The 26,178-nt window shown below is 41.1% G+C and overlaps 1 protein-coding gene across 1 annotated transcript in view; it reads left to right on the forward strand.

The window, feature by feature from the left end:
* Positions 1 to 20,652, forward strand: part of LOC118121735 (melatonin receptor type 1B-B) — a 34,160-nt gene extending 13,508 nt beyond the window's left edge. The window contains exons 2-4 of the mRNA XM_035177811.2: positions 15,498 to 15,616; positions 15,729 to 16,073; positions 17,122 to 20,652. Coding sequence (XP_035033702.1) covers positions 15,498 to 15,616; positions 15,729 to 16,073; positions 17,122 to 17,550 — 893 coding nt within the window. The 3' untranslated portion in view covers positions 17,551 to 20,652. The remainder of the gene's footprint in view (positions 1 to 15,497; positions 15,617 to 15,728; positions 16,074 to 17,121) is intronic.
* Positions 20,653 to 26,178: the final 5,526 nt, after the last annotated feature.

Raw genomic sequence — 26,178 nt, forward strand, 5'->3', positions numbered from 1 at the left:
CAGGTCCCTAATAAACTTGAGTGGACTCCACTGAGGACGTCTGTCCCCCTCTCACTGAAGAGCATTTAAGATTATTGTTGTCCTTGTAAAACCGTCTGTCTTATATCAGAATCCTCTGCTGAGGCAATGCAGCACAGAGCGGCAGAAGAAGAAGAAGGAGGAGGCCACTGAATGTGCTGCAGCGAATGGTTGGACGGTAGCAAGCTGAGTTGGTGAGCTGTGGTTCCATGGTGGGCCAGCAGCAACATCACCCCCTATAGCCAGGCTGATGAGGATTGAACTGCTGGGAAAGGCAAGCGGGGGTGAATGGCAGGATTTGCCCTGTAGTTGCCAACTATTGCCAACTCAAGCTACAATAAATCACTATGACTTGTTATTTATCATTAGATTGTGTTGCTGACACCAGCATGAAGAGAAATGTACCAGTGTGACAACAAACTTTCCCTCAAAGATAAACTGAAAGAATAAACTAGTGCCAAGTGGAAGAAGGCTGCCCCGATAAGGAGCTGACACCAGTACAGCCATGGACACTTCCAGCCTCCTCGGGATGGTTTATCTGGTCTTCTGGGTTAAAGCTAAGAACTTATACAGGAAAATATGTCGTGCCAAAGTCATTTTCAGCTGCATCGTTAGGATGGCAGTGTTGTGGGCTCGGACTGAATATATTTTCAAATCCTGAATTGATTTACGTGACATTTTTTACAGATATTCCAATAAGGATCAGAGCATAAACTCAGTTTTACAAAATTCCCCCCAAGTTGTTTGGTGCGAGCATCCGCTGCTGTGCCAACAAGCAAAGCTACGATGATGAACATAATAAACATTATACTGGACATGCTAAACATCAGCATGTTAGCATGCTAACACAGGCATTCAGCTTGTAGCACTGCTGTGCTGTAGACTGGTTATGATTTCTAATAACTCTTACTTTTGTTTGGGTTACATACAGTTTCAGATGTTCTGGTCTTTTATTTGCAAAATAAGATGGGATTGGACAGTTGGATTGACGAGCTGTATGACTTTGTGGTCTTCACATTCACATTCACAGTTCATAGTAGCTTCTTTATACCACAGATGTCCAGATGTTCACCCCACCCTGACCAAGTACTTTAAAATATTTAAAAGAAGTAAAAGTAAAGTAAAAGCGGTACTCAGTGTACCATGGGAGTTCTCCCAGCGGTCTAAGCATACAGCAGCCTAACTAAGGGGGTGGTTCAGGGCCGACTAAAGGGGAGAAATGAAGTTCTCTGTGTACCACGGGAGTTCTCCCAGCAGTCTAGGCCCACAGCAGCACATCTAATGGGGGGTGCAGGGCCTACCAGAGCCAGCTGTGACTATAAACTTCAACAGGGAAAGTTTTAAAGCTAACTTTAAATGTAGAAAAACGATCTGCCTCACGGATCCAAAGCTGGATCCACAGGAGAGGAGCCTGGTAGCCTGAGGCCCTACAGAGGCTCTATGAACCACAGGCATGCATCTAGAGTGCAACGGGACAATAAGGTACTACGAGCTCTTAAGGATACGATGTAGCTCCTTCATTAAGGGATTTGTACATGAGGGGAAACATTTTGAGTTCTAGGATTTTACAGGGAGCCAATGCAGAGAAGGTCATTTGGAAGAAATCTGATTTGCTGCAGCACAAGCAGCAGTGAGAATCAACTTTGTTACTGAGTTAAAAACCCATCCTGATAATAACAGCAGTCTAGTCTGGACATAACAAATGCACAACAGTATTTTTAACCTTTGAGACAGGATGTTTTTAATTTTCATAACGTCACGCAGGTGGAAGACGGCTGCTCCAGGGACTTGTTTCATGTGCGAGTCACGTGAAGTCAAGGACACAACCAAATGCAGATGTGGATATGTTTCACTCTTTCCATTAACACTGAACACAATGGACTCATTGTATCACTGGCTGCTCATCTGCCCGGTGATCCCCAAAGAGCTGTCTCTTGGACTTTGTCACATCCGTCCCCCGTCACTGGGTGTGGGGTGTTTTTAAAGAGAGCTGGAGACAAACTGGAGCTTCCTGTCTGGGCTGTGCGCGTCAATGCACCCGACTCGTGTCTCGGATGAACTTGAACTTTGCGACACAGAGTCCTTGAAACTTTGGATGTTTCTGCTGTTGTTGCCCTGATCGATACCACACTTCAACTCGACTGTAGCCTCTTAACTGCTCCATTTCACAGATGTGTTCTCATTATCTTGAGATCCTGAGGACTCCCTTTCTCTCTCGCCCTCTCTTTCTCTTTAACGATGTTCACATTCAAGATTGAAGATAACACACTGGCAAGCAGTGGCCATCACAGGTCAACAGCTACATCTGACAACAGGGCTGAATGTCTAGTGTCTCAGTCTGAGAGGGACAGTGTTCCCAATTTATTGAAAAATGCAGATTTGTTTTAATTGCTTAGGTTTTGAGCAAATTTCTGTTTTTATTCATTTATTTTTACGTAGTCACAGAAGTGACAAAACACACTGTCAACAGTTTTCATAAAGACTTTAAATGTCTAGTTCCAGTGAAGTGAAGTGTAAAGGCCTTTCCTATACGTTGACATGGTTGTCAAGCAACACTTCTGCAAGTGTTTCTGATAACAAACATGGCGATGGTGGAGGCGGTTGTACTTCATGAGATGCCTGTAGTTTCTTCCTCGTGTCTTAAGGTTATCTCACATGAACTATTGGCTACATGGTGCTGCTCTGGTTCGTCTGTATCAGTAAAACTTTAAGGAGACGTGCAGAAATATTGAGGTAATTAACGCAGAGTATGGACTGAAGGCTTCGTCCCTTTTCATATATCTTATCCTTTCTTTATTACCTATTCTTTTTACTTCGATTTCGTGTTACAGAAAGTCATATTATTCTGTTTTTTTTATAGTTTCTATTATTCTAAAATCGCTGCTTTTACTTAATACCACTGAGCCCCCAGTGTTCATCTCCCTCTGATTTTGCCTTTAAGTTCTACTAAAGATTTAATCTGGTGTTTCTTTGTGTGTGTGTGTGTGTGTGTGTGTGTGTGTGTGTGTGTGTGTGTGTGTGTGTGTGTGTGTGTGTGTGTGTGTGTGTGTGTGTGTGTGTGTGCGCGCGTGCGTTGGCTCCAGTGCTCTTTTGTAAGCCGATTTTCTCCTATTGAGCAAATTTCTCCCAAATCGTGTTGTCTTCAAAATCATGAGAAATAACTTGAGAGCGTTTCACATGGACTCTGGCTCATATCACATCCACACAGCCGAACAAAAGACATCACATGCACCATGTAGCACACGGAGCGGCACCGAAGATACTATTGCATCATGGGAGTTTTATGTTATGTCATTCGAGACCAAACCAGTCAAAAATTTTACAGAGAAAATATTTTAGAAATTATTAAAAGTTATTAAAGCTTCCAACTTCAAGCACAAATTACATTAAAGATAGATGCTTACATGTATCATATATATTATGATATCATGTATTATTGTCAGTGAAGTAGGATCTATTTTTAAAACCGTAGTGCTACATACTGCAGGGTTTTATATTCAGCCATTAGTCTGTCAGTCCTACACTGCATTGTCTCAAACTGTTTGACCAACACCGACCTTATCGATTATAGCTTTCATTTATGTTACAGTAAAAGTATTTTCCAAAGTATAAAGACACAGTTTTGCCAAAGGACAGAGTGGGTAGAACACTCCAAGTTATACATTTCATATTTGCGAAAAGTTCTGGGTTCCAACTGAAAGAACAAGATGGCAAATAGAAGCGGTCGAAATGAGTTTTCTCTGTCGGGTGGCGAGGCTCAAGGTTAGAGACGGGTGAGTAGTTCAGACGTCCAGAGGGAGCTCCGAGCAGAACTGCTGCTCCTTCACATTGAAAAGTGACAAAAGGTGGTTCAGGCTATGTAATCAGGATGCCTCCCAGGCCTCCTTCCATTGGAGGGAACCCTGGAGTAGACCCAGAACTCCCTAGAGGGACTACATTACCCATCTGGCCTCACAACAGGCTCCATATCCCCCAGGAAGAGCTGGAAAGACCTTCTACCTCCATAACCTGAGCTTGGATAAGCTGATGGTTGCTGAAAAAGAAGAAGAAGAAAGAATTGGCCGTGACACAGAAAAGCATTTTGCTGAACAGTCCCCCAGACTTTTGAGTTTCAGTTTGTTGAATGTCTCCCTCTTGCAGCATGAGGCCTGAACTGGCCGAACCAAGAAGGGCCCCTGAGTACATGCCTGAGCACAAACCTGCCAAATATCCAGGCAGTGCTAATTATGCAATGGCCAGACACTTTCTTTGAAAGACAAGCATTGTCTCCCGTCATTGTGCTTTAAGACAAAGTAGCTGTCAGACAGGGGAACAATTTACCATGTCTGCCGCGACAAAAGGAGACGTTTTGATTTGACGAAGGTGCTGCAGACCTCAAAACTGGGAGATTTTACTCCCAGTCCCTTTCTCTGAAGTCTCGCCAACTCTGCGTGCCCTCATGTATATGGTAATAGAGTCACATTTCTCCAGCCATCACATCCAGAACCATCTGTCTACTCAAGGCTTCGCACGGTGTAACGCTCACACCATGTACTTTCCTGTCTGTTCTTTTTCTAATGCTCATTTCTTATCTGTTAGTTTATCATTTTTCTTCTGTACATTTCATATACAAAGACCTGAAGTTTAACTGACACCTGTTCAGGTTCATGGTAGATGTTTAGTTTATGTCTTGTTCACTCAGTCTATTCCAGTTGATTATTCTCCTGCTGACTTTTTGGTCTGAATGTTAACTTTTATATTGCTCATATAACTCTAATAGTATTGCCCACGGCTAGAGCAATAAATAATTATGTCCATAACACTATAAAAATACAATTATTTTTTTTCCCAATGTGCCATAATAATCAAGCTCAATATTTATCATTTAAAAACAAGTTCTCATTCCCATTTGTCAGAGAGATGATGCATGGTAAAAAAAAATAAAAAAAAGAAGATCTAATTAGTTCTGATTTATATGGAACATTATTCCAGGAGCTTGTGCTCTAAAGTAAATGTCTGCATACGCAAAATAAAATCTTCCTGTTCCCTTCACACACATATCAATGTATTGTTATTAGAGCTGAAGTTATATATCAGTCGGTATGAAAACTTGTGTTACAGAATAAGAAATACCCAAAAAATAAAATGGCCATTAATGTTTCAACTTAACGTAAAACAGGCTTATTTGTGTTGTGTGACAAGCTAAATGCTAATGCCAGCAGCTAACATGCTGAATATTATCTATCGTTTGTACAGAAGCTTTTCACTGTTGGTGAATTTGCACATGTGCCAGCAATACACTTTCGAGCTGTACAAATTCACACACACATTTCACTGGCATAAAGTGTACAGTTGGATAAACAGTTATAACACAAGCAGCCCACACTGATGATGGTGAAGTTAGTTTCAGTTTTGCCCTTTGAGCATGACAGCGTGAAGGGCAGTGAAGTGACCCTTTGTCACAACAAATGAACACGACTGAAGTTTAATATGCAAATGGTCCGTGTGCAGGGACGCAGCACATCGGTTATTTGCATAATAAACTTTGTGCAAAACTGTGGGCAAATATTGAACATTTCTCTAATGACAACACGCACGAGTCAATACGAGAAGTGGATTGAAACAAGTGCCTCTTTACTGAAGTTTCACACATTTAGTTTTACAAAGTTTATATTATAGAAATGAATTGATCAACATTCCATAGATGCTGTGGTTGTTGCTGTAATTAAAATAAATGTGAGAAACCTCCTTGATGAGAAAATATCTTCATCATTCATGTTGTCATTTGTGTTTCAGTTGAGAAACGGCACTTTATCATTTTACGCCTTCGTTCTTTTAATTTTCTCTGCCTGACTGAGCACGATCAGTATGGAGGAGATTTACTCAGCAGTTCCGGTTGATTTGCATGTTGAGGTAACAATGCTCAGCAGTTCCTTTAATTGGTTCTCATTTAATTAGTGCACAGAGCAAAGCGTGAGGATTGTGTTTGTGTTGTGGTCAGTGTGTTGTGTTAACTTCAAACCCCTGTAGGTATAAAAGTAAAGTGATGTGACAGGAAATCAAATGGAAAAACTTTGTCCAAACTAAATAAAGAATAGCATGAAAATACACATGTGAATAAGTGCCAGTGGAAGCCAGAGCTGAAGGCATTTTGTGTTCAGGTTGTCTGAAGCCTTGGAAATTTGGTACGAACATTCACTTGGACTGAAAGATTAACTGATTTGATTTCTGTGGTCAAAGGTCAAGGTTTCTGAGGCGTCACCAAACTTAATTGTTGCCTTGTGAACGCAGTATCTCAGCATCACTTTGAGGGAAGTTCTTCAAATTTGGTACAAATATTCACTTGACATCAATGATGACCTGATTCAAATTTGGTGGTCAAGATATGAAAGGTGAATGCCATGGCGACCATATGTTCTTTTGAACGTGATATATCACTTAGAGAATGTCATTACCTCTGGCACAAACATTCACTTGGAGTTGTTATTTACTCGAATTTTGACCAGTTGTCATTTGGACTCAAAGATTAACTGATTACATCTCAGAGGTCAAAGGTCAATACAACTACAGAGTGGTAATTCTAGTTTTTAGTTTTTGCTAAATAATCTACTAATGTGGATTCATGTTTTTATTTAATATCTTAGAATTCATCATTACGCTGTAACATTACTGACGTACTGACATAAGGGATTACCGCCAGTGTTTACTTAAGATGAATGCAATTTATGAATGAAGCCACATATTGGGAGCTGCACATTGTTTACACTTAGTTAACAATCTGTGCTGATGCCTCTAAAGTCAAGAGAGTTGATGGAGTCAAAGGGAGAGACCCGAGGGAGGCAGCGAAAGGAAGAGCTTCTTTGCAAAGCTGGTTTCAAAGCAGAAGCAGACGTACAGCTTGAGGTGCTGGTTGCATAAACTTTCATGTTTCCATTGAACAGGAATCCATTATTAAGAGGGTTCCAGAATATAAATATCACGGTGTTTGGAAAGATAAACTCATATTCAAATACCATATAGATAGAAGTAAAACCAACACTTCTTTGCTGTGTAGGAAAAGGATATTTGCTGTTTTCCCTTCTGTTCTTAGTTATGATGATGTGATGTTGTATGCCTCTTGCTGTTTATCGCTCTGCCCTCAGGTGAATCAGGGGTGATCCTTACAGTACTCATCGTTGCATGCTGTATGGAGAGTTTGAGTCTTGTGCTCTGTCCTATAGATGTGATAGACATCTGTAACTGCTCATCCACAAAGGCTTTCATTGGAGAGCTGCCGTCATATAACACGTCTATGTTAGTCTGGTGTTCTGGAGAATATCTAACTTGCCCTAATGACTCCTACACATCCCATGTGTCTGTGCTCAGCTCGGGAAGATCTGCTTTTAGTTTCTATGCGCTGAACTCTTTTCACAAACCCTTAAATCTGTTTATAAACCATTCAGCCTCTGTTTGTACCGGTTTTATGTATTTGAATAATTGTTTTTTAATTTACTTTTTCAGTCATTTTAAGCTGTTAATTGAAATCATTGTCAATTCAGGAAAGCTTAGGATGTAAAATTTAAATCACTACTCAGTAATTGCCTGAAGTGAAAACTTTTAGGTTTAGTCGACAACACATCTCCACTTCCTCCCACTATCCAGAAATGAGGCAAAAATATCCCAGATACAAATAAAACATGTTATTTGATATGTACATATTTTTCTGGTTATTCTTTGAACAAGCATACACACATATATACAGTATATAGTCTTATATATGTTGGATATAAACAGGTTTTGTATATCCACGTAGCTTTTTTTATTTGATTTTAAAAGTAATAACGACTTCTTGGAGGCATTTTATTATTCCACTTACATTCACTGCTGTTAGTATGCAGCAGTGAATGTGGAATATTCATTTTCATTAGCCATGTAAACAGCTTAGAAGGAATATTGTATTCTGAATATTTTTTGTCCGTAACACATTGTAATTGTCTGCTCTGTATAAGAGCGGAGTCAACTGTGAACTCGTTTTCCATATGGATGGGGAGGAGGCTGATAAATTGTCCATAAAAAGGTCATTTTCCTCCCGTAGTGGTACAGCCCGACAGGCTTCCAATCCATTTCAGACCTGCTGCACGGGCTGACCATCCACCTTGCTGTCTCTGTGTGCGCTCTGTCTCTTTTCTTCGCAGGGAAAATACATCCAACCTCTGAAAACAAGGCGAGAGGAGAAAAAAAACAAGCCGCTGCAGTGAAAGCGGGATCATTAGGGAGCAAGGGAGGAGGTTTATTGGGTCGGAGCATTCAAAACTCACAGTCGCAGGCTGAGAAATGTGAACAGCAGCTGAGAGAATAGACAAAAAGAGATAGAGCAGATACCGGTGGAGGATGCAGGAAGGTTTTCCTCTGGATCAAACTGATATATATGACCAGGCAGTGAGCAGGTCAGCAGAGAGAAGAAGCTCCGACATGTTTCTCTGTGTGCTGATGAAAGGGCCTTGATGTGTAGTGGTGATGACATGTTTCTTTTATCCATCCATCCATACATCCATCCATCTTCTTCCGCCTATCCGGGCTTGGTATGTGAAGCAGGGTCTCCCAGAGATCCTCTCCCCAGCCACCCTTTGTTTCGTTCCCAGGTCAAATGGGATATATCCCTCCAAACCACCTCGACTGTCCCCATTCGACCTGTAGCAGCAGCGGTTCTACTCCGAGCTCTCTCTTGACGTCCTAATTCCCCGCCCTATCTCTGAGGCTCAGCCACCCAGTGGAGAACATTCATTTTGGCTGCCTATATTTACCACCTTACCCTTCCTGTCACTAACCAGAGCTTGTGACCATGGGTGAGGACGTAGATCAACCAGTAAATGGAAAGCTTAGTGGCTCAGCTCCTTCTTCCCTACAACAGCTCTTTATAACACCTGCATTGTAGCTGACGCCACACTCACCCATCTGCTGACCTTTAACCTCCCTTTTTTAATTTTTCCTAATTTTGTTGACAGCCTTCTTCATTCATCTCCGCAGACCGAGTCAGATCTTGTCTTCTTTTTTGTGTTTGCGAGATGTTCTTCCACAGATTGAAGGAATGACCAGAGCTGACAGCTTCATTATAAAACAACACTGCGGTTAATTGTCCTGATCATGTCTGGAGGGGAAATGGTATTATTTATTTACCCCTGTTAAATGAGATTTGCCGTCGTCTTTCCACATGAAAGTACAGCTTTTATCATCCCCGACCACTTTGTCTTCCACATCCCTCCCTTCTGGAGTCAATCCCCATTCCTGTCATTATTCCCACAGCATATTTTTCTTGTCTTTTTTTTTGGGGGGGGGAGGGTTATTTGGCCACCGTTTCCTTCACTGAAAAGAAATTAAATGCAAGCAAGGCAAATCGGCCTATAGCATGTCCTCCCACAGGAGAGACGTTTAAAATAAGCAAACGGGAGGAAAATCATTGCAATCTCTTTCCCTTCTGCATTTCTTACTGACGACGAGGGAAACTGCACAAAACTGCACTTATTCGGTTGATCACGGTCATAAATATCTGTCAACATTACCATATGCAATTAACACTAAGTGCACAACCTTGTGAACAGTTGTCCAAACTTACAATTTTGCAATTTAAAGACATTCAAATAGAGGAATAAACAAGCAGCAGTGTAAACATTTGCTGTTAACTATGCGACACTGAATAAAACTTTGTGCACATGCTCTTATGTGGAAATCCTCTAATAAACTCAACCCTTTCTGGACAGTTGGTCATTCAACTTATCCCCCGGTTCCCATAGAGGCTTCTGGGTAAATGAAGTTGGTTGTAGCCTAAACAAGATGAACACACTCAAGCTCAGAGTCCATTCTGTGAATAACGATGGGATGTGATCGTCAGACGAGTCCATGGCTTTGTGAACAGATGGTTCAGAGGTTCTCACAGGTGTGTCCGCAGTGAGTGTCTGTTCGATTCCCACATGTGAAACACTTGTTTGCTGCTCTGTCAACTGCATGCTGCTGCCTCTCGGGCTGATGGCAATGAGAACCAAGCAGCCGGCTACTACCTCTTCCTCACACACACAAACACACACAAACACACACAAACACACGCACGCACTCCAAGATTCCCTGGGTCCATTCCAAAGCAGTGCATGTGAAGTAATGGCTGATTATCCACTCCTCATGCATTAGCATTATCGTATAGTCGGCGTAGGCATAAACATCTGCGGTATTTATCACAGAGAGGATTTCCCTTTTTTGCTTTTGTTGATAATTACGGCACCATCTGTTTAGCTGCTCTCAGCAACACCAACACACGTCCGCTGGATGTGTGTCAGCGTAAACAAAACCCCAGAACACCTCAGTTCCTTTATCTCTGCCTCGCCTGTTATACGACGCCACTTCTAATAATATTCGCTCAACAATGTGCGCAAAAACAACTTTCCTGCTCATTACCTCTCAAACGAAATAAACAACACTCTCACAGTCATGAATAAACATCCCTGCACTTCCATGTGATTGTCCGGTAAGCGACGCTTCAACGATAACAATGAAACCAAGTTTAAATTTATCCGATTTATTAATTGAAATCTGGTTTGGTGCACAGTTGAGGCTGAGCTTGTAGGGAGAGTTTCACAAAGCCAGTTATTTACAGTGGAGGGATGTAACAAAGTACATTTACTTGATTACTCCTTTTTTCCATGTATATGTACTTTACTTTGGTAGATCTGGTACTTTCCACTTTTACTCAACGACATATGCTCGCAAATATCTGTACTTTCTACTCCACTACATTTTTATAAAGCATTGCTTTACATGTTCACATAGTAGGCACGGTGAAGTATGTAGTAGACCACGTTAGGGAATCTGCAGGTACTTTTACTAGTAGAAAAGTAAAGGTTGTACTTGTTCTTTGAGTTCTTCCTCCACCACAATTATTTCTCATGAGAGGCGACGTCGTGTAAGTGCAGTGTAACTACTGGGTCATTTGTTATAGTTCAGGCAGCATTGGAACATTGTGGGGTTTCGTCCCCTTGTAGAGAAAACATGGCTCTGACAGCTGTGTGATAATTGTATGAATAATTTAACAGTGAAGTGAATGCAGCCCGGTTCTAAACATGCTGCACTCGGTGTTGAAGGAGACCGAGTTCCACGTTTTAAGATGGGAAAAAATAATGTCTGTAATTATCAGAAAACCTTTTCTTCACAGTCATTTCTGATTCTGCAGGAAAATGGGGCTCAAGGTTTCACCTCATGAAGTTGGGTCAAGAAGCTCTGGATGAATCAGAGGTAGAATTGCAGCAGCATTTTCCAGAAAACATTTATCAGGAGGTGTTTTTTGTCCGGCTCTTCCTTACATTACAATAACTGTGACATTACAATAACTGTGAATGCATAGTGGCTAATTATGGCGAAGTTTTACTGTCGGAAAAAGCCATTCAAATCACAATTAACAAGATCTCCCCCTTGTGGCGAGCTGCCCATCGCACACATTTATTCCAAGTAAGCCTCGATTACCAGGAGCGTACATTTGGAAAAGCCCATGTAAAAACTTTAATAGTTAATGTTAATGTTAGTAAATGATGGTTAATGATCCAAGATGTGGGCAGTAAGTCTTTACTGTGAGTGATGTAGCTGTTCAAATTAAATGAGAGAAAGTTTTAAAGGAGACATACGACTCTCTTTCAGTTCCTCTAATGTGTTATAAATGTTTTTTGTGAATGTAAAAGCTCCGCTCAAAGTCTGTGGTAAAGGGAGATCCTCATGCACGCCCCCTACAGGCTCGTTTATGCTCAACATTAGATACGTATGCAGAACTGGACGGAGCCTTCTGTCAGTACTATCGTGTTGGGACTGTGTATCCAGTAGTTGAGTGACATGACCATAAGACACGAGGAGGAGAGTTTAACAATGTCAACAAAGGAGAGACTTTAACAGTTAGCACAGGGAACATACGATGGCTCAGAGACAAACGGTTGCTTTTTGGTACAAATTGCTTAACAACCAATGCCAACGTGATGCGTGGGCAGTGACACTTACATTGCTTGAAACGATTTAATCTCCTTTCGTGTATAAAAGGCAGCGTTACGTACTTGCCGACATTTCCTACAGGTGCTGGAGGCGGCTGACCAATCATAATAGAGTTGGGTCAGTTGGCCAATCAGAGCAGACTGGGCTAAACAGAGGAGCTGCTGTGATGACAGTGTGAGGAAAGAGAGCATGTAAATAATAATGTTTAAATAATATGTGTTTATAACTATGTCATTAGATATAAGATACATATTAGATATAAAAAGAGATAGAAATAATGAACATGGACATTTCTTCCAGGTGGATGTTGAAAGAACCAGTAAAATAAAGTTTTGCTGTGCATATAGAAGCTAAAGTTTGCTTCTCAAATCTCTTCAGCAAAGACCCCTCGAGCAAAGCTTATAGCACAAACAGCCTGTGCTTCTTTTGCCTCCTTTGCTGATATACCTCCGTGTGCGTGTGCGTTTGTGTCTCTTTGTTTGTTTGCATGATTTGTGTGTTGAAAGTGGGACACGCATGCCCACACACGCACAAAACAGCCCAGTAATGAACATCAATCTGTCCCAACTGAAGAGATCAATTCTCCTCTACAATGAAAAGACTCTTATAAAGATTGGGTTTTTTTTTAAACGGTACATAATGTCACCCCCTCCTTTTTCAGTGTATAGTACGTTCTTTATCCACGCTGCATACATTCAATTTATATTCAAATACCCTGGAAAAAATGAACCGTATTATATTATGAACTCTTAATCTTGAAGATGCCGTGGTGAATTTGCCGTAAGCCTATGCATAAGTAATCGTCCACACTCGTGCATTTCTCAACACACGTATATATATGTGTTGCTTGTGTCTGATTTAGACTGAATGCTGTGATTTAGCAGCTAATCTTTTAGACAGAAAGGCAGACACGGGCATAATAAGCTGTAACTGTGCTAAGTGATTATCACACTGACCTAACCTAACTTGTAGGCTGCATGTTTAATTAAAAGCATATTCTATAACCTGGAGGCTGTTTGGAATAAAGGAATATGGAGCCAAACGAAGCAGGGGAATATCAAATAATAAAGATGTATGTTAAGTGAAACAGTGAGTTCATACCAGTGTAGAAAAACGACAACCCTTTAAAGCAGCCTCAAGGAAATTGGACTCTAAATACAGTCTGGGTTATTTTCAATGTAGTTGAGGATGATTCACAGGAGCATTTGGCATTTAAATTAACATGAAATAGTTTGGATACGATACCATTGTTGCATAGTTATAGGGAGGCCGAAGATGACACAGCTTCCGGTTGGATGGGTCTTTTATACGCCTTTGAATACCAGTCAAACACTTTAGTCCAAACTCCAGTGAGCGAGGGGCCGGTCCAGAAGGTGTGAGACGGTGAGACAGACGGATGAATACGTGCTGTATTGTTAACATCAGATATCTGGAATCATATCTGAATCATGCAATGGAAGATTTTTTCATTTATCAGTTGAAGTGACTTGGTGATGACCAGCCAAACCCCCTCAATTCATCTTTATCAGCACTCAGTGACACTCAGTGACACTCAGACAGTGATGGACGAGTCCAAAGTGATTTCTCCACAAAAAAAAAAAGAGGGGACAAATGTCCTTGTATACAGGATGTGTTGAATTACTGTCTTCCCTTTGCGCATCGCGGGGCACAGTGACAGTTCTAGGTTAACAGCCACACACCAAAGCCACATGTGCACCCGCCGCAGCTACAAAAAAATAAATGTGTAGAAACGGTTCATGCTTTGGTGAAGCTATAAATAAATCTCCAATGCAGTTCTCGCGATGCACTTGTGACACAGCTCGAGCAGATGGATGATACGAGATGAGAGGAGGCGGACACGCAAGAGTGAGGACTCCCTCCTCTCCAGACCTCAGCACCAAGGTCTGGGGTCCCTGCAATACTTCAGCTCTGTGCTGATGAACACAGGATTGATCAGTAGTTTCTGTTTGTGCATCGTGAGTTTAAACGCTCCCCTGCAAACGACCTTCGCAGGCGTCTGTAGGCGAAACACAAGGTGAGCCACAGATATGAGACCTAGATGTTGCACGACCATCCAGACCTATCATCTCTGGATGCACCTTCACAACAGACCTCTGTGTTGTTTTGGACAAAGACAGAAACATGGCACATTTCTACACCTCTTTGTGCAGCACCTGCTTAGTCAGGGTCTTGTGTATCAAAAGATTATTTATGGCTGCAGTTCGGGAACCGCGGAGCACGCTTTGGATTTGGCTGCACATCAGCTAGATGAAAAAGGACCTGCGTGCCCCAGTGCCACAGAAGCTCAAGGGCTGTGTCCACACGCTTGTCCTTCCACTCTGTCAAAACACAGCGACTGGCATGCCCGATAAAACTTTGTCTGGGCCGAGGCAATCGGCTGTGAGGCAGAGGCTCAAAAACCTCTGGTATGTAATCTCAGCCCACTCAGCCAACAATCACACCAAGCTGGTAATGCTGAGATAGCCTGTTACAGCGCGCTGGAAATTGCATACCATTCAACAGTGTAGTGTTTACCCGACTGGGGAAATGCCCAGAACACAGCAACGCAATGTAAACTGCATTTTATGATAACTTACCTCACGTTAGGGTCATTGTAAGAGAAAGAATAATTTCATTATGGTAATGCATTGCCGTTTTAATTGTGTTATGGAAGTGAATATGAACACTTCTCCCACCGTCTGTGGCAACGTGCCACCGCGATCGAATGAGCTTATCTTGACCGGCTGAGCAGCCGCAGACTAATTCATTATGCTGAGAGGAGAAGGTGAGAGGTGAAACCTGTACTGTCACATTCAAGGGTGAATCCAGTGTTAAAAGAGCTGTTTCATTAAGGTCTAATTTGGGCTTGATGATGTGAACAATAAATATATTAAGATAACGATTTTACTATCAATATCACATTATTTTTTAATGAATGACAAAAAGATTTACTGATCAGAGGTAGATCATCATATTTCATTGTACACACAAGAACCTGCAGCTTGTAATTCGTGATTTATTAACTTTTTTTATTGTGGTTTGGCTCAGGGGCAACAGCAGAGCTTCAACTGGTAGTAACACGTGATTTAAAGCAGGGAAATGGGTGGAAATGTGGAGGTGTTGAGATTATTTGTCGGTCAAACAACTCAAAGTTGTGTCTTTATCATTTTAAACTCTTCTATCAAATACAGCCCAGAGAAACGTGCAGTAAAAGCATCATCATCATCATCATCATCATCATCATCAGATACATGGATAACACTTTGACCATGAACTGTTAAAATGCTTGATGTATAATAAATTCGAATCCAAAGATATGATCAAGATATAATGTTATAATATTGATTACAGTGCGTATAGGATTACAGTGTGTGTTACTCTTTTACTTTTGATAAAAAATGATATTCTATTGCAATATTTATTGATATTGTTTTATTGCCCAGCCCCGGCTATATAATAAAGAAGTAAAACATTGAAAGTGTTCATGTCTCCCTCTGCAGGTAATGTGTTCGTGGTGAGTCTGGCGTTTGCTGACCTGGTGGTAGCCTTCTACCCGTACCCCCTGGTCCTCTACGCCCTCTTCCATGACGGATGGGCACTGGGAAACACACAATGCATGGTGAGACTCCCATCAGTACCACTGCACCTCCCCTGACTCCACTCACACAGCAGTCTGACAACAACACTGCAATCCTCTCTCTCTCTCTCTGTCTGTCTCTCTCTCCGTTCAGGTCAGTGGTTTCCTTATGGGGCTGAGTGTCATCGGCTCCATCTTCAACATCACGGGGATTGCGGTGAACAGATACTGCTACATCTGTCACTCCTTCTCCTACAGCCGACTGTACAGCTACCGCAACACCCTGCTGTTTGTTGCCTTAATTTGGCTGCTCACGGTGCTGGCCCTCGTCCCTAACTTCTTCGTCGGGTCGCTGCGCTACGACCCGCGGGTCTACTCCTGCACCTTCGCCCAGAATGTCAGCACTTCCTACACGGTGGCGGTGGTGGTGGTGCACTTCCTGGTCCCCATAGCGGTGGTAACATTCTGCTATCTCCGCATATGGGTACTTGTGATTCAGGTCAGTGTTCCTGCCTCTCTACATGGTTGGTTATGTCTTTACAGGCACAGAAGGTTTTAAAATGGTGCGACTTTATGAATAATAATACACACACCAAGCAGGAAACATGCCTTCAGCTGAGAATCAAGCAGAAAAAAACCCTCAGGCCAGAAAATAACGAGATCATTTCAACCTTACAGAGTTCCACTAGTTCTACTTCATCTACAATGGACTTGAAATATATCAAATAAAGTAATTGAAGTTTTGAAGTTGTGACTTTTCAGTGCATCTTCCTGTTGATTCCAGAAATCTCTGTCTATCTATATGTGGAACACGGATCTTCAGAACCGCTCATCTTATTGGCTTCATACGTGGCATGTGGATTATAATAGGGCCAAAGAAGTGCAGAGTTCAATTAGGTGCGATTTGGACGTGTCATATGTTTAATATTTATAAATTCTAATGCTCATCAACTTAAGTGATGTTGTTGATCACGACAACAGCGAGTAAAAAAGAAGCTTGTACACGACAACAGCAAGTTTAAAACAACGGTAACGACGAGTTCTGGTCTTTTCCTTCTGACTAGATCTTCACCACACTTTGAATCAACAGGTAAACAGCTCCTGGTGCCGCTTCAGGGTTCTGTGAATCAGAGAGTCCAAAGCTGCAACCAGCATTTCCACAGGCCGAACAAACAGCCCATTCCAAACTGTTTAAAATGGACAGAGCACTTTTCTTTTTAATACCAGAAACACTGAGACAAAAACATGTCATCCTGCCATTTTATATTCTTTTTGATATGAAATATTTTGCTCTAACACAAAGATTTGGCAAAATCGTCATCTGTGATTCCAGCTGAGTGATCATGTTTGACAAGCACGTAGATGGACCAGCTCCCTGGAGTGGTTCTGCAGCCTGTGTGTGTGTGTGTGTGTGTGTGTGTGTGTGTGTGTGTGTGTGTGTGTGTGTGTGTGTGTGTGTGTGTGTGTGTGTGTGTGTGTGTGTGAAAGCAGCCTTCTGGCATCATTTACAGCCTAATTCCCATCTTGTATGTTTCCATTTTCTCCAGGTGCGACGTAAAGTGAAGTGCGAGGAGGGCCCCCGCCTCAGACCAAGTGACTTGCGGAATTTCATCACCATGTTCGTGGTCTTTGTGCTGTTCGCCATCTGCTGGGCCCCGCTTAACCTAATAGGCCTGGCAGTGGCCATAGATCCATCCCGTGTCGTCCCCCGCATCCCCGAGTGGCTCTTTGTGGTCAGCTACTTCATGGCCTACTTCAACAGCTGTCTGAACGCCATCATCTATGGCTTGCTCAACAGGAATTTCAGGAATGAGTACAAACGCATTGTCACCTCTGTGTGGGTGACCCGGCTCTTCGTGACAGAGACTTCCCGAGCCGCCACGGAAGGCAGGAGCGTGAAGAGCAAGCAGTCGCCGCCGCCGCCGCCGCCGCACAACAACAACGAGTCAGTAAGAGAACACGTTAACAAGGAATGAAAACTAGATCCTGGAGCCTGTAAAATAGTAAATTAGTAAATCCTGTATTTATGTGAAATCCAGACGGTTGTGCAGCTAAAGAGTCAAGGAACAGGTGAAACTGGAAAACAAGGCTTGGTTTTCTATTGGCACATGAACACGTGTTTATCTCTGGATGTGTTATTTTGCAGTTTGGAGAAAGAACTGAAGTTTATATCATCAGTAGAAGAATCTGCACGTTTTTTCTCTGCAATTGATGGAGCAGAGAAAACATTTATTAGATGTTACATCCTGTGAGAATGGAGCCGTGCGTTGCAGTTTCACCTCGTTCTGATTCTAAAAACAATCTGAATGCTACATTAATATTACATTAAAATGTAATGTCCTTTAATGTCTGCTGCTGTAGACTCTCAGACATATTCCACACTGACTGGGTGACCACTGGTAAACAGACACTTCTCTCTTTAGTAACTTCACAAGCCTCAAACGGTGCAACTTGGCTCACCTTAAAAGCCAGATTAGTAAAAGTGGAGATGGTGTCGGTCTGTGTCTCATGCACAGTGTACAGATCTGCACGCGAAGCATAGAACATGGCCGCAGCATATTCTCTGTGCTGCCCGGTCGGATCCTCTTGCACAGGAAAGAACAAGTGACAAAATCTTAGTAATAAACATGATCAATCAATTCAGGAAATGAAGTCGCTTACGACAAAACAAGCAAGATGGAACTAGCACCGTGTTACCACGTCCGAGCTGCCAATCAATACGGGTTGTTTTCAGTTTCTGAAAGTCTCAAAACAAAAATAGTGTGTGTCGTGACGCAGGTGGACAACACCTGAAACATCGACTATCGCTGCTGTGTCAGTCTGCATATCACCTTTACTGCTTTGCTTTATTATATGATAGCACTTATACTTATACATACTTATCACTGGAAGCTGCCCTTGATATTTGAAATAACAAAGATGAGTAAACATATTGTGGGACATAACTCTTCAAATGTCCCAAATATTCATTAACTTTACCACTTAGATTAAAAGTGATTAGCAAATTATCATAGTCAACACCATTTATAATGTGTTTGAGGTTTCTGCTTTAGAAGCTTTGTTAAACTTTCATCAGTTCAAACCCAGTGACAACACAGTGCAAAGGTAAGAGGTAAATTGCACAAGGTGAAAAAAAGATTGAACTAAAAGCTTTTCTGTGGGAATGAAACCACAGTTACTCGAAAATTCACTAGATCTGAATTTGTATTTGGATCTGCACCAAATTGCAGAGCGTCACAGATATCAGTCCTGGTTCCACCCCAATTCAGATCCGTAACTAAATTTTATTTAAAAAAATAAAATGCCCCAAGCCTCCACAAGATTTCATGTAAATTGGTCTTGTAGTTTCTTGTTATCCTGCAAACAGTAAATAAAGGACAAACAGATGAAAACCGAGCTCATAAAGCCTTTAAAGTACTGTGTTCCTGCACCTTTTACAGTATATTATATTTACTTATAATATAATGCAATACGTTGTTCAGTTTCGCCAAATTGCTGATGCAAAGCGTAGACGTTTCTCTATACAACAGTTTGCTCTGCAACTGTGAACAAAGTCAGTGTCACGATCCAAGACATCAGTTGCATCTAAAATAAGTCAGATCCATTCAACTTAGTACATCCATAGTTTAACGAGTGTCACAAATCTTATAAATAACTTTAAATGATGCAGCTCTCCAGGCCACACAACAGCAAAAACACACAAAAGCTTTGACACCCCCCCCAAATAAATCCACTTCCTGAATGTGCAGCATGCAATATAGACTGAAAACAGGTTGCTCCCTCTCTCTTCCTACATCATATGCAGCAGCAGTCGTCGTCTCATGCAGCGGCAAATTCTTATTCTTCACTCTGAAGTACTTATGCAAAATGTCAGCTTTTCATTTCATAGCTAATAATTAATGTTTTTTTTCATCATGAAAGAATAATAATTATGATGCTTTCACTGTGGAGCGACGCTTCTCCGGTGTTGGCCGTCGTACCGTCACTTCATCACACTTACGTTGATGGGAGAGTGATTTTTATTGCCTCTGATTTGAACTGTGTTTTTTTGTTTTGAAAGATGTAGATTGTCGAGACAGCGCAGCTCATATCTTTATTCCCATCTCAGGGTGCCTACCAAACATGTTGTCGTGTTATACACTCGTCTAAAGCATTTGCAGTTTGTCGGCTGCCATATAAAAAGGAGACTGAAGACATTTCAAAGGGATATTTTGTAAAAAAAAACTATAAAAATAAAATAAAAAACAAAGTGCACATCTGTATCACGGTGCGTCAGAGGGAGGTGTGACTTAAAAAAGAAAAACACGAGGGGAACTCCCACACGCTCTCCCTCGCTTACTTCTGAAATATTTATCAACTCATAACGTTGAAGTCGTATTCCAGTAGTGAGCAGGACTGAGTGCGGGAGGGGGGGTATTTTGTAAATTTGTGTCAGTGTGGTTTTTAACTGTGGTATCTTGTTGTTGGAAATGTATAAAAAAAAATGTGCTTAAGTTTTTAAATATATCTGAAGCTCAATAACCCCACACAATTAACAGTTTATTAAAGGACAACGCTTAACCACTCTCTACTACAGCTGCAAAGTGCATCTAAGACAAACCTCTCGCTAAATTGGCATGTACATCGCGTCATTAAAAAATACTTTACTTACTTTACTTCTCAGTGTTGAGTGTATAATAGCAGAAATTAAATATCCAAGAATCACAAACATGGTCCTCATAGTAAATTTAATGGTTTTGGGGCTTTTTTCCCCTCTTCTTTAAATTGACTTTAGTGGCAAATTTCTTGCGCAGGGTGAGAAATGTGCAAAGCCACAGATCAAGAATGTTAAGCAATGAGTCGTATTATGAATATTGATGGGAAAATTAGGAAGTTTTTGTTTGAAGAGATGGGGTTTGAAGAGGTGTGGGAAGGTCCTGTGACCAGTGGTGGAAGCCGGAGCGTCGCCCAGCTCACTGCTGGGAGGGAGAAATAAAATGATGTTATGTTACAGAGAAAGAACTTAAGCTCAGATGTCTGGAGAATGTTTTAGATGCACATGACGGGAGGCAAAGACTTCAATTCAAAACCAAAGAAATGGGCACAGCTTCGGGGGGTCGGGGGGTCGGGGGGTCCGCTCACTTTGATAAGCTATTTGCGGGTGGGGGGACACCTTGGGTCCTTTATTGTTTTCCATTCAGGGGTACTGCCTTATAGTTCATGCAACAGTGTCAAATTTTAAATATTACGGCAAGTGCCATATTTTTTACATATATTACAAATGAATCTTATTCTGCAGAGCTGGTTTGCATTCATACTGCTTTTTTCTTTTTTTCTTCATGTATTCAGGACAGTCGTTTATAGAAACTTGTCTCAGCACCAGACACAAGTTCACATGCAAACCTCAGGCAAGAGACTCAATTGATGAAGCAGAAGAACAAATATTACCTTCTCCTTCCTTTGTGTTTTTCTCTCTGGACGACCCTACAGCCAGATTGTGTAACTACGTTCACTTATGTTCCCTTCGCTCACCGTCTGCAACCTTAACTCTCGACCTGTTCCTCCACGCAACCGAATATGAAACCTTGCTTGTCAGATCAAAAGAGTATTTTACCTGCACTTAATTCATGTGCTATTTCCCATTATGTACCACCTGGCTACACACTGAACAATTTCTGATTTTGAAACTTGCAAGTTCTCACAGTCCAATAGCATCATTTAGCCACACAAATCTTACAATTACTCCTTTTTACAAAATTGAAAAGTGTTGAAATACTCAGATAATACAATCCTTTTTATTTCTTTTTTTTACTGAATTGACAGAAAAATTATAAGTAAGCTGTATGTTGGCCAAAAATACGAATCAAAGCAAAGTTTGAGACGTTCTTATTACTGCGTAGACCTGGTTATGCAGTGAGCTTCGTAGTTTCTAAACAATCAAAACATGCATCCCTGTGGATTGATTGCTGAGCTGGAATGTGTTTACACCAGGTGAGACGCAGCAGTCGGATCCACACAATCCACTGTGCTGCTGCGTCTGATTATCATAAAGTGTACATTTAACAAAAGCAACATTTATTTTACTAGTGTGAATACAAGCCTGCCTTCGAAATGAACACATGAGGAAGTAATGAGTGAAGGTCGTTACTGTTTCTCTTTGGAGGATGAAAGCCAGAGTTTCTAATGTGCTGCTCGTTAACAGTTTAATTTCTAAATAAATATTCTCCCTGATCTGTGGAGTAACACTACAGCAGCTCCTTTTTTTTTGAATTTACATTTGAAAAGGTTTTTATTCTGTAGCTTCAACAAACACAATTAACTTATTTTGATGGAGACAGTTTTGCAATTACAGGCCACAGATCGCCAGATATTCTCAAACCATTGACGGCCTGTCCACACCAATGGGAGATGTTTTGCATAACCCATTTTTCCGTCTGCCTTTGAGCCTGTCGTCCAAAACGCAAACTGAGTTTTGAGTCATCGAAACAGAAATATTCACAAGCACGGTCCAAAAGGCAGATTACATCACAGCTTCCCTCGCCCCGTGCCCACTGGTGCTTTGTCTCATGAGAATGCAGATTAGATCACTGAGACATTAAAATTATAAAAAGTTAATATAACATAACATAATACGTTAATCAAGGCTGCTCCTTTGCTGTAATGTTTGATTTGAAATGCAACACAGCCCAGTTTATTTAATCAGTGTTATACAGTCTGCTGTGCAAAAACTTTGCAAACTCTTGAGCAGGTATAACATGGAGGTGATTTATGGTTGTCTGGTGGCCGAAGGGTTTGAAGTGCATGTAGCACGTAACATCACTGGTTTGATTTGGATGTTACACTCGTCTTTCTTTCCCTCAACATTGAGCTCAACAGCTTTGTTCCTGAAGTAAAAAAATCCAATACATTTTCCTCAATAGAGCTTTTAGCGATCAGCCGTAATATTTTAACCATCCAAGGTAGACTTACCTCAAGCTATGAGATGTGAAAGAATTTTATATGCTCCTGTAGAAACTACAAGTCTATGTGATATCAACTTTGTTTCGAGAGGAAAGCAATGTCAAGAAGACGTCCTACACTACCCACAATCCTGAATAACGACGTCTCTGATTGGTGGAGCTCGCCGTTAACGTAGAAATGTTTATCATAACCGCAAAAATCATGTCAGCTACGATCATATCATTCAGCGATACATTATTTTTACCACAGAGCAACCATGATTAACTTTATCCAGTATTTCCAGTACATGTATTTCTCAGATTTTAATGTTTTATGGTCATGATTAATCTCATAGTTCGCCAGCGTGTTTCCATGATTTAAACTCTTTTCATAAGGATTTTACTGAAACGTCAATGGAGAAGGTGAATGGGAAATTTACTTCAGGAACCAGAGCTGTTCTAAAAGTGTGCAGTCACGGTTACTCTGTACTGCTTGTGTCTCTGAACTGTCAAAATAAAGGCAGAATAACAGTAAAGCAAAGTAAAATAAATATCCTCTGCAGCACCCATCGACTTTGAGCACAATTCAAAGTACACATATCCTGACTCGTGTAATAAGAGAGTAGCACAGAGCTACAGACAGAAAAAAGGGATGTGGCAGCACTGACCGAATTACATGCAAGGTACCTTTTCTAAGAGGAAAATAATAATGAGCCTGAGCCTTGGGAACATAACTGAATGCACTTACAGTAAAGTACACTGTCATAGGAAATACGATGACAAGCCACACACACACACACACACACACACACACACACACACACACACACACACTTCAGTTACGTATGCACTGCCTACACTGTTTACAAACAAGAAACCAATCCGCACATTTGAGACTGTGATGATGAAATCATTAACGAAACAGCATCTAAAATGTTTGCAAAGCACAAATCCCTCTTTTTCACCTGATAAATATTTACACGTTGTCGCCACTTATTTGGCCGCAGCTCATTGGACGCAGGTGGGATCTCGGTTCCCCCCCCCCCCGGCAGCCTCAAATCTTTGAGCAATGAATTAATACGGTGGAAATATTACACCAGATTTTTCCTGTTCGTGCCGACTTGATGCTGTTACACATCACACATACAAACGATGTGCGATTCACAAACAGCATTTTCTTTCATTTAATGTGGCAACTGAGTGTGTATCTTAATGTCTTTATCAGCTATTGTGTAAAAAAAAGAAGAAAGAAAAATGTAATGTATTTTTTGGGGGGGGTGTAAAGAGGCACCAGATAAAAAATAAAAATGTTTTTATAGAACGTGAGCAAAAAGCTGGAAATAGACGACTGAACTTGCATCTCAGGCTTTTAGCCGGTTGACTACATGTGTCTTGATAATTGTCTTCTGTTCCACAGGCTGTACAAAAAATGTGCATGCTTGTCTGATGTTGTTTATGACCGATGTTCATTGACAAGAATTCACAAACGGGGGCAGGACGTGATGCCCAGGGGACGACCCGAGGACCATGAACCAAAAGGGAAATCTGTGGAATGTAATGGAGTTTAACATTTTAAAAGGCTCGGCTGTGACGCAGAGTCTCATCAACATGAACTATGTAAAACAAATTTAAAAAAAATTAAAAAAGATATGCATTATGTGTACAGTTCTCCTGAAACATGATGTTATGGACAATAAAAACCGAGGAATCACACTTTCTGCTATTTGCTCATTTGTGTCAGTGTACAAAATCAGCACACACGAACAGAGACTGGATGTAAAAGTCAGGACGCTTTGCAAAACAAACTTTTTCCTCTCAACACGCACATTTTAAGTCACTAAAACGAAGATTAATCCAAACAGGTTTCTGTGTATCTGTATGTACGGAAAACGGATCGTTTGGGTTAATATGACGTCACAGCTTTACTAAGCGTGCTCCACAAACAACAACAAAAGGTCGCTATAAACTGGTCGACAGGAGAATAAACTCACCGAGCATGACAGATCTGAGATGTAGAATTTGTCGCCACCTACTTGCCTTCGCTTGTTGAAGCGTTTTTGCGTTCTTGCAGAACAGAGATATTTTGTAAAGAACAAAGTTTGTGTGGGCGGAGATAGATATGAGTATCGAGGATACCAACTCCGCCATCTTGCACATCTGGAGGCAGAGTCTGGGGATAAGGGGACAGACACGAGCTAATCAGGTCACGCTAATACATCACAAGTCGATTAGCTCTCGATCATGATGTTTGTCCCCATTTTTAGAGCATAAAATAACCAATTAAAACCAAACTAATTGTAAAACATTGGAACTTGAGCATACATCAGTGTGATAAGAACTACCTACAATGACAGAAACATTGAGAAAAATGTATGTGACTTGTACTTTGTCTTTTAGTTTGGCCCATGTCCCAACCTATAACATGGAGAAGGCAGGATTCCTAACCTATACTGTAGTCAACCACTAGGGGCGGATCAAGACGCTTTGGCTTAACTTTTTTGGGGAGCTGTCTATGATCAACAAATATTAAAATTACTTTTCCAACTTTGTTCCTCACTTTCTCATCTCTGTGTTTCATATTCAACACCTCACTTAGTGGTGAACATATTTTGTTAAAGCCCCAAATTCACCTTCATCAACACATTCCTCATCGTGGACAAGGACGCTGGACATTTTTAAGTGTGTTTTGTCTGAAAGTTTCCTCTTAAGGCTCAGAAATGCGTTGAACTGGAGCCAGAGAGCTTTTTCCAAATGGTGCGCTCTGATGTCACCAGGTCCTGGTGGAGGGATAAATCATTTATTTGGAAAAAAAATTCTCCTGCTCTTGTTTATCCATGAAACTTTAAATTACATTTATTTTTTAATCAAGGTCTCAGCACTTAAACATTTTAAAAAATGAATATCAATCGTAAGTGTTTTTAGCTGTAGCTCCCCGTGTGCTTCCTGTGCTTCAAATCAATTTATAGTCATAAATAAACATTCTACAATTTCCTTTCATCAATCAACAGCGCGTGTGAGAGATGAAATACACGCCGGACAGAAGACGACGTTCGGGAGATGTATAAATGCAGATTAAATTCCCACAGACAGCAGGACGTGGACAAGTGGATGGATGTGAAGCGGCACTAGAGGCAAGGATTTTGATTAAGAGCAGAGGATGTGGTTAAGATAAATTACTGCTTGCTCATGATGAATAATTGTGGAGGATGATCTCCAGATGGTGGTCTCGACTTATCCCCATAATCAGACTCAATGCTGTAATGGGAAGTTAGAGGGAAAGGACGATCAGTCGAGAGGGAATAAATTCAACAAGCGATTTCCTCATGAAATACGATGTCCACATAAAAAATGATTTAGACAGAAATGTAAAAAGGTAATTTCTGGAAAATTGGATTATAAAGATTTAATAAAAAGTTGGGTTTTGTGGGAGTGTATATTCTACTTTAACCTTTATGGCCTCGCACAACAAACCTGTGCCCTTTTCATTCAAATGAGTCGAACCTCGATACAATCTGCTCTTTCTGTTGCTGGTTTTCATATCAAGGCTTCACTGAGCGGCTGTGTTCGACCCCTTAATATTTCTGATTACCATTTAAGATGTAATGGGGGATTTTAAATTGCATCCAATTCATGAATTAATTAAAATAATCCACGAGTCACATTAAAGCAGATGTTAGAGGTTTCTCT

The sequence above is a fragment of the Hippoglossus stenolepis genome, chromosome 15, assembly GCF_022539355.2.
Source record: "Hippoglossus stenolepis isolate QCI-W04-F060 chromosome 15, HSTE1.2, whole genome shotgun sequence".
In the NCBI taxonomy this organism is placed as follows: Eukaryota; Metazoa; Chordata; class Actinopteri; order Pleuronectiformes; family Pleuronectidae; genus Hippoglossus; species Hippoglossus stenolepis.